The sequence below is a fragment of the Danaus plexippus genome, chromosome 10 (assembly GCF_018135715.1).
Source record: "Danaus plexippus chromosome 10, MEX_DaPlex, whole genome shotgun sequence".
NCBI lineage: Eukaryota > Metazoa > Arthropoda > Insecta > Lepidoptera > Nymphalidae > Danaus > Danaus plexippus.
The window spans coordinates 6164592-6174220 of NC_083543.1; the positions used below are offsets into that span (position 1 = coordinate 6164592).

The 9629-nt window shown below is 30.4% G+C and overlaps 2 protein-coding genes across 2 annotated transcripts; one reads left to right on the forward strand and one right to left on the reverse strand.

The window, feature by feature from the left end:
- Positions 1-2598: 2598 nt before the first annotated feature.
- On the forward strand, positions 2599-4112 carry LOC133318954 (terpene synthase-like). Its single transcript, XM_061521605.1, has 5 exons — positions 2599-2644; positions 3249-3384; positions 3557-3631; positions 3812-3825; positions 3963-4112. The coding sequence occupies exons 1-5, from the start codon at positions 2599-2601 to the stop codon at positions 4109-4111; spliced, it is 420 nt and encodes a 139-aa protein (XP_061377589.1). The 3' UTR covers position 4112.
- Positions 4113-6232: 2120 nt separating this feature from the next.
- Positions 6233-8905, reverse strand: LOC116766987 (terpene synthase-like). The gene is made up of 9 exons (XM_061521726.1): positions 8314-8905; positions 7867-8021; positions 7494-7641; positions 7298-7418; positions 7040-7179; positions 6942-6977; positions 6773-6872; positions 6524-6651; positions 6233-6412 (listed from the first exon to the last, which is right to left on the reverse strand). The coding sequence occupies exons 1-9, from the start codon at positions 8338-8340 to the stop codon at positions 6332-6334; spliced, it is 936 nt and encodes a 311-aa protein (XP_061377710.1). The 5' UTR covers positions 8341-8905; the 3' UTR covers positions 6233-6331.
- Between the last annotated feature and the right edge of the window lie 724 nt (positions 8906-9629).

Here is a 9629-nt window from a genome sequence, read left to right on the forward strand (position 1 = left end):
TTGCAGCAACCGTGATCACGGGCAGACGAGGTGTGTGAGAGAAAATCCGCGTAGTAAATCCGAATAATACTAGTTTTATTTAATTCCGAAGTGTTGCAATTGATAGTAGTAGCGCTAAGTTGTAGTCGAAATAAATAAATCGTAGATTTCATAGAATAATTTTAGGTATTTGTAAAAATAATGCCATCGAAATACTAGGCGATTTGTTTCTGTATCATAAAGTCATTTCCATTAACAATACCAATTTACAAGCCATATTGAATTCTCTGCTTTAATATCAAGAAATCTGCAGCTGAGGCTCACAGAAGATCGGCGTGAGGTAGCCTCTAATGGCTGCGTTTTGTCCGTTTAATGAGTGGGCCAGTTGCCTTTTCCCTATTCCCACCTTCTCCTGATGTTTCCTTATTCCTAAAAAACCAAGGTTCGTAACGCATCCGCAACAGAGATGTTGCGGAAGTCCATGGGCGACGGTCAAGACATATTTGGAAATATTGAAATGGGAAGTTCAATCCCACCTACCCTATCCTCAAGCAATTAATCCCTCGGACTATCACTTGTTTAGATCAATGGCACACGGTCCAGCTGACCAGCACTCCCAATCTTATGAAGAAGTTCAAAATTTTATCGCTAGATGGATTGCAATATAAGATGGCCAGTTACTTGAACGGGGGATTCTTACGCTGCTCGAAAGATAGGAAAAAGTAGTGGTAAGCAATAGACAAGACTGACAATCATAAATGTTTAACAAGTTTTTTACAACTTTGCATCGAATTTCGACAAAAACGGTGACAGCATTTTATAATGTTGCAAGTCATCTAAGTAAGGGGCTTTAGGAAAAAAAATTACTTTAATTATTTTTTTTATAAATATAATATAAACACTGAAGGTTATTTTGGGAAACAAAATTAAATTAAGATTAGTCCCATCATAGCACAAGCAATAAGAATAAACATGCTGTCGTAGGTACAAGTTTAACAAAAACAAGGTTAACAAAAACAGCTAAGCACGGTATTAGTACAGGTTGTTTATAAATTAAAATTAATGGTGGTTCAAATATTGTATGTAGGTCTGTGGTTACTTATATTCAGTAAGGAAACTTGATTCAAAAATATTGAGGTAACTTTTTGTTTATAAAATGTAATATTACTTTTAAAAAAGAATTTCCTAATAAAGGTTAAAAGGAGTGGAAATTTTTGATGAGGTTATATTACAGAAAAGACTAACACGAGCCAGTTTTCAAAACGATAAAAAATTTCTAATTTATAAAAAGAAGTTTTAGTCATGATAAATGAGACCACTAATGATTGAAAGAATACTTAAATTTTGTATAACCTAATCCGTGCAAGCATAGTGCATCATTCAAATGAGCAAAAATTACAAAGTTTTTAAACAAGACCGTCTTCATATTTATGTGTTCATGAAAGAAAATACATATATAAGTATGTATAATCTTTGGACTTTGCGACCGCTTACTTATATTTATTTCGTAAATTATATTTTCCTTTAACATTCTTTAATACGTGTATGGTAATCACATAAATACCTTGATGATGAATCCGATTAGTGAATAGTAACCATAGAAGAGAATCTCTTTTAAATTTAAGCTTAGCCCTTGTAAATATTATGGGATTTATGATTTGTTATGGTATTAGTGTCATATGTGATTATTCACTCATATAAGTGTAAGTGACGCAAAACTATAGTCAATAATTTAAGTCGTTACCTACTCTTACCAATTTTAACAACAGATTATTCAAACACATTGTACATTTCGAGTAAATAGTTGACGTAGAAAATTTACAATGGATATATTTTATAACCTGTTTAGAGTTAATGCTGTATTTTTTCCTTACTAATTATTTAAAGTACTTATTAAAAGTTACACGATATACATATGTACATATAGTATAAATAGTATATTATGTAACATATTGCGTCTATTACCCGTTGCAAGGGTAAAACAAGGATGGCAGCAATCACTAACATGATAAGAATTGCCAAAACGGGACGGCGGATATAATACATAAGTAGGTATCATCTAAACAAGCCGCCGCGGTTTGAGCCATTGAAGTATATTACGCACTTAGGGAGAAAAGCAGGACCCTCGATTGACAATATTTCTTGGGTTAGAATATCCTTCTTATCTCCTTTAGTGCTTATAATATTTTTCTTCCCATCTGGTTGAGAGGGTCCACTTTTATATACCAAATCTTTTTAATCGTAAACGCGTAAATAAACATATGGTAACTAGGTAACCGGGAGGTGAAGCGGTATGTAGCGTGCATAATAGTAGTCTTACCAGTCGAGAATCGGAGAATACTGACTATAAATACTTAAATTTTTTGCTTAAATTAAATATTTATTTCCATGTTATGTAAATAAGAAAACTACACTGAATTAAAAACTATTAGAACACGTAATAAGCATTTTAAAAAACAGCAATCTAAACTTTATAAAATTATAAAATAAAAGTCATTATATGTCAATGTATGAACTGACGTATAAATTACCTTCATATATAAGTTATTGCTTATTATATCTTAAGTTAGTACTCATTTAGCAATCACACCACTAAGTTATCTATTGTTAATATTCAAAATGGCCAATAAAATCAACAAAGAGCTGTTGAATTTGGATGAAGTCAGTAACCTAATCATATTATCTACCTTCTCTTTAATTTTTATTCTGTTTTAATAGATTAGTCAATTGATATAACATTTCAAATAACATATATACGTAGGCTATTTATGATTAAAAGTCGTGGTGGCCTGGAGGTTAAAAGGCCCGCCTCTCATACGTGAGGGCGCGGGTTCGAAACCTGGCAAGTACCAATGTGACCGTTTCCGAATCATATGTACTTTCTAAGAGTATTTAGACACCACTGACGGACGGTGAAGGAAAACATCGTGAGGAAACCTGGTCTTATAATTTCAAATTATAAAATTGAAATCGCCAACTCGTCTTGATGTGAGAAGAGGCCTTAGCTCAGCAGTGGGCTCCTTTAGGCTGATAATGATGATGATGATGATTTATGATTTACAGTAAGATTTAAGTCATTAATGGAAGCCCAAAAAAGTGGATATAAATTTTTTACTTTATTTTTCAAAAAATAAAATATCTTCATGGGTTTTATTGTTAAAATAAAATGAAAATCATATATATAATTAGTAAAATGGCTTTTAAAAACTCAAATATTGAATATAAGTTCAATATTTTGCTGTACAACACAATTTACCTATATATTTTAGCAAATCCTAGCTCCCTACAACACCTCATTCAAATACGAGGAAAGCAGCTTCGAGAACAATTAGCGAGATCCTTCAACTATTGGCTCAAGGTCCCTGATATTCAACTTAAAAATGCGATCGATACCATGACAATGCTGCACAATGCCAGCTGTAAGCGTATAAAAAAAATCTGTTCAATATTCTATTCTTTTCTTCACAAACTTAATGTCATAGCAAGAGATACATTTGCAGCTAGTGTTTTTTTATTTTTTCAAAACTAATATCGATTTCAAAAGTCATCATTCGTTTATGTGAAATAAATTTTGTAGGCTTGATGATGTCCAAGATAATTCTCTAACCAGACGAGGACTACCTTCAGCTCATTTTATTTATAATTTTAGGAAGCCGAAATAATCGCAAAGCAGTTAATAGATGCCCTCACCGGCCAGGGCTATGAAATCTACTGGCGTGACAATTGCATGTCCCGATGAGAAGACATATCTTAAGATTCTTACTCTAAATGAGTGAAAAATATTTATGTGTTTTACATTGTTCAAGTTTATTAAGTAATAATATGGTTAAAGGCTGACAAAGATGGGTATATCCTAGAAGATATAACAGAGGGCAAGTTTACCTTGCCTGCGATATATGCCATGAAGACTCTTTAAGGACCGCAAGTGTTAAGTATCCTTTTTAAAAATCAATTTTCACAAATAATTTTCTGAGCGAATAAAGGCATAATGCGTCAAAGCACCAAAATTCTGGAACTGAAGAAGTATTGTTTGTCTCTACTGGAGAAGTCTGGAGGTATGCAGTATACAAGGGATATTTTAATAAAGATGGACAAGAAATTGCGAACTGAGGTATTTTGTAGACACTCATAAAAACCACACATAATACAATAAACAGAAATTGCTTCACTTATGATGTTAAGAAGTTATGAAGATTGTAATAATATATTGAAATTTTATAAAAAATATTGCAGTTTGTGTTGTGACGAAACAAAATGTTAATTGTTGTCATATAATATTAATAAGAAATTTTAATTTAACTTGCAAATTTGGGCGGGAATCCAATTTTGGAAAACGCATTAGACGGTTTAATGAGTTGGAACACTGGAAAATGATTCAAACCATATTAACGTAAACAGTTTTTTAAATATTTTTATGTTGCGTCATTTTTATATTTTAATATACTTAAAAAAAATATGGGTAATTTTATATCCTTGTGCATTGGACAGAAAAATTATCCTTAATTGGACAGAAAAACAATTTATGGAATACGTTAATTTTATTTGTTTAGAACAATAAAATTTTATTGTTTAAAAACTTAATGAAAAAAGCACTATAGTTATAGATTTTAAAAAAATCATTCGTCTGTCTCGATAGGAACTCAAGCCTACAATGATTTAAGAAAAGAAAGAAAAAACTTCAAAACTTAAAATAATAACAATTTAAAATAACCACTTATTTTATTCGACAAGTAACATTTGAATAAGTGCATAAATAAATAAAAAAAAAAAAAAATATCTATCCATATTAAAAGCAACTTGCAGTATGTAGTTATTTAAAGCTTTATTATTAGTTGTTTTATTTATACGGTGTAAAGAGTCGTTTTAGAGCAAAAATTTTAACAAGAGATACATAACTTCATGAACAAATATTAGATAGTATATTAACGAGAAAGTATGTAACTAATGAATACATTCATCTATCTATCTACAAAGCATTTTGTTCTTTAATATATTTAAATTAAACATTTCATTTAAGCTTGAGTGGGGACTTTATCTAAACTAAGTCTACGTGTAATTTAAAAGCACGATCGACTTGTTTACCTCGTCCCCTTATACCGTTATAACGTAATCAAAAAGTTAAATCTTTAGTGTCCATTTGATATTTAAAGGTCTACATCAGAAATATTTTAAATTGATATCAGAATCAAGATCAATATTACATTTTTTTTTTCAAGTATACTGATTTCAATACGAGTATGAAGTTATGATGTTTAAAGTCTAATCTATTAAAACACGCACTTTCGCTTAACGAGTGACACTTTATTTGACACGTCTAAAATATTACATGAATAAATTAAAGACCTCCTACTAGTCTTACGGAGAAATTTTGGTATGTAAGTATAATATATAATTGTAAATTATATTCTCAAATAAGTTTTTTATGCCAATTAACAAATTATATTTCTGCGCGATCTTCTGCTTGGTAGATGCTTCAATCCGTAACATAAAAGTGGCCATATGTAAGCAGGTTGCCTTACTCTGTACTAGACGAATACGTGGGTTCGATATTCCTCTTTCCATTTCTGTCAAGAGACGCCTGAGATATAAAAAACTAACAGAATTAAGTGGGGAAAACATTGTTTCTGGTAAATATAGCTGTAATCACAGCAATAAGAAAAAGATCTACACTTTCTTTTATGCAAGGCCATTTTAATGCCAACAAGATATAAACTCGTTCAATAACATATAAGATATTGTTATAGCAAGCAATAATAAACTCAATCCCTCAAAAAAAGTAATTTATAAGAGTAATATTCATATAATATTAAAAAGTAGCATAATTGGTTGCTGAACCTACATATATGGTAAATAAATTTGGTCCTTATCGAATAACACTTGTAAATGTCATAAATATGCCATGATATTCCTTGCAAAAATGGCCACGAAATGTACGAGTACACAGAAATGGAATGATGTCGTAAGGTAAGCAATAAAAAAAATATTGTAGTATTTTTTTATGATTTAAATTAACGCTTAACACAAACTAAAGTTACGGTTTGGTAACAAAATGAAAGAATTTGTTCACTAACTACAAATTTCGTCATTAAAATGAATTTTCCTGAATCTGAGGTACCTGCTGGAATATCACATTATGAGCTGTCGACACACGTAATTCATCAAAATTATCTTCAATAGCTTTGCCTATCATAAAACTAAGCAATAAATTGTTGTCAAAGTAAATAGTATTAAAGCTTGAAAATAAAGAAAACAGTTAAAAACGTTACATATTTATTGTTCTAAAAACAAACCCATATAACAAAATAAAATATAAGAAAATTACAAATACATTCCATATTTAAAAAAAACTATATTAAATATTTTCGGAACCTTTCCAACTTAATAGACCATCCAAAACGTCTTCCATCAAAGGGTTACCGCCTAAACGGACGAGCTGTAAAGGTACATGATACAATCCATAAATGTATCTATTATTTATGTTTATGGACTATGTAGTGAATAAAAATAATGTATTATAATGTACGAGAATTAATGCAGAAAGTACCTCTTTCCTGGCATCTCGATCCAACTCAGACAGCAAGTCTCTCGTGTACTGTAGACTGCCCGACTTCTCTATCAACGAAAGGCAGTATTTCTTCACCTCTATATCACGAGTTCGCTGCCGCAATATGTCTTTGTGAGATCAGAAAAATATAGCTTGTTTGCTTTACCATTAAAATTTATTTTTTTGTTTTCAATAAGGATAATTGATCTCATTAAAATTATTCTTTATTTAAACGATCAAAAAGGATACTTAAAATTGTAGGGCCCTGTGGCGTCTTCATAGCGTGTATTATAGGCAAACTAAATTTACCCTCTGTTATATCCTCACAAAAATCCTGCTCTTTATTTACCTAATTCAAACAATATATTAGTTATAGAATATTTTTCACAATTAAATATATTTAATTTCAGACACATACACTTTCATCTTCCTTTTCAGGGTATTCCTCTAATGCCTAAAAGTAATGAGAAATTAGTATATAAAATATAATAGAAATATGCATAAAAAAGAGTTTACTTCTAGTTGTTTTAAATTGCAGTAGTCGTCTCTCAATTGGAAATAGAAACCAAGAAGTTTCACAAAATCGTCGTAATTTCTTTTGTCATCACTTAAAACTTGTAATAATTTCACTCCATATAAAAGCATTGCTCCAGTTTCTTAAAAAAAAAAAGAAAATCATTATTATTTTAGAACGTTTTCTTTCACAAAATATCCATTTCTCGAAAATCCATTCGTCGAATCATGGTTAGAAATCATCATAAAACTTCAATTTACTTTGCTGGACCATTTCTTTATACTCTTTTTCAGACGGACACATAAAGTTGTCTCGCCAGTAAATTTCAACACCTTGGCCGTAAATTACATCCAGAACGTGGTCAACAAATATGTTACCACCCTGTGGAAAATTATTAGTCTATAGTATACATATATATCATCTTTAATATATCTATATTGAATTTGAAAATTATACCAATGCGGCTGGTACGAGGTCTAATTCTTGTTTTAGGGCCAGAACCAAAACATGAACTGCTGTATTAATAGTTAATGGAATTCCATAAATACAATGAGCTGCTTCAATCCCTCGACGTTTTATCGAATTATCTTGAATATCATCGATCCTTAAACAAATTTCAATAGACTTTGACTAGCACATAGCTAATGTACTAAGAAGTACCTAACACTATTTTTACAAATTTTATCTATATGTATCAATATAAATAAAATAATCGGTGGTAAGGAACTAGGAGGCATATCTTATATTAATTCAAACATTGAATTTAATAAAATACTAGGTGGAAACCGTTATTACGTATTTTTTAATATCAGAGTAATAGAAAACTAACAATAAACTTGCGTTGTATGTCATTGTCATCGCATTGAGTGCATTTTGAACTAGATCGTCTGGTACCTTGAACCAGTAGTTGAAGGCCAATACGATTTTATTCCGAAACTGCTTGCTTTTAACTTGCAGCAAATGCATGTAGGGTGCAAGAAGCTCCTGAAGAAAACACACATTATATGAATACACTAAATAGATGAACATCTCATAGCTCCAATCTCAATTTTTGTAGGTAAAAGAATCATTATTAAACACATTCAAGTACTACATCGTAAATAGCAATTAAATATCGTACAGTTATAAGTTCTACAAGGGTTGGTCACCATATTTTGGTCAGTAATTAATCAAGTTCTGACGAGCACAATGTATTTTCAATTTGTGGATCAAGTATCCAAAGAGAAGTCGAATTACGAATACGATCATTTATATTTAAATATACTTTTGCCCTTACCTTTTCTAGATTTTTTTCACAGTCCATATCTTCGTCAGTTTAAGATAAACTATTTAACCATTCAATTAACACTCGCTTTTATACGTACATATGACTAATCAGTAATCATTTTAACGACCTCAAATAACTGTCGAACGGATTAAGGAACACTACGTCTTGTATGCCTTAATACAAAATAAAATAAATGTGGGTAATCCGGAATATACACAAAATAAATTGATTTTAAAGTACAATAATTTTTTGCTCATCATATGCAAATCCAAATTTGATTTGATGGAAAATTTTATGCACTAAAATTATTCTTTACTTGCGTGACCTTGTTGTTTTGTCTTTTTTTATTTTAATTTACTCTTAATGTTTCGCAGTCTTTAATCCAAAATTACGGTTTATTTAAATGACTTTCCACGTGTTCTCGTTAGACCTATTTCTGATTAGGTTTATGACAATCATTTTCATGATTACTAGAATGTGTCCAAGGCATTGGCGAACCAAATGGTAGGTGAACGTTTGCTAATGATGGTCGTTGGGGTAAAACGATTCTCCAGCTTTCCAAAATCTCATGAGGCAACCGCTTTTTATCTTGATTTGCAACAGGAAATCCAAATAATGAAGATATGCAAATTTTAGCGAATCTACATTGGGACTTTTTTGAAAATATAATTAATTAATTGTAAAATTAAAGAAAATGAGCATAAAAATTTTTCATTTCATTTCTATGAAATGGAATTATAAAATAATTGCATTAGTACTAATTCAAAATTAAAGTGCATTAAAACATGGCATCAATTAACAAGAGGATCAAAAGTAACAAGCGTCATTATACGAAACAGATAGGCAGATAGTGAGAACATGATGAACAACCATAAAAAAGTAGAAGTAACTTTTAAATATATTTTTATAAATAAATATTATAACAAACGCAGCTACTTTTTTCAAATTTTCATAAACTCTTCTGAAATAAACATAGTATTAGATTATAATTATAATTTTTTTCACTATACAATTTTAAGATAATAGTGTTGTCAGTTTGATCTTAAAATTCTAAATAGACTTTCTCCTCCCTTCCTTTCCATCCTTCACTCCTTTTCGAAAAAGATGAGACATTCATCTGTAATATAAAAATGGGTTTTTATCTCAGTGACCGGCTTTCATTCGACAACTTTGTAATAGTTTAATTAAAATGTTAATAACCAGAATGCGTGTTACGTACCATCGGCACTGCTAACCGGGATCAAGGGTGATTTGAACCTGCATAGATGTAATAAACTGTAAACGGAATGTTCTAATTATTTACCTGATATTTCATATTTAAATAC

What these genes read in the sequence shown, in the direction of transcription:
- LOC133318954 (XM_061521605.1), top strand. Translation starts at nt 2,599, where the DNA reads ATGGCCAATAAAATCAACAAAGAGCTGTTGAATTTGGATGAAGTCA. An exon ending in GTTGAATTTGGATGAAGTCA is followed by an intron (nt 2,645 to 3,248) that starts GTAACCTAATCA and finishes TATATATTTTAG; the next exon opens with CAAATCCTAGCTCCCTACAA. An exon ending in ATCGATACCATGACAATGCT is followed by an intron (nt 3,385 to 3,556) that starts GCACAATGCCAG and finishes TAAATTTTGTAG; the next exon opens with GCTTGATGATGTCCAAGATA.
- LOC116766987 (XM_061521726.1), bottom strand. Translation starts at nt 8,340, where the DNA reads ATGGACTGTGAAAAAAATCTAGAAAAG. An exon ending in TAAAGAAATGGTCCAGCAAA is followed by an intron (nt 7,180 to 7,297) that starts GTAAATTGAAGT and finishes TTTTTTTTTAAG; the next exon opens with AAACTGGAGCAATGCTTTTA. An exon ending in CTGAAAAGGAAGATGAAAGT is followed by an intron (nt 6,873 to 6,941) that starts GTATGTGTCTGA and finishes TGTTTGAATTAG; the next exon opens with GTAAATAAAGAGCAGGATTT.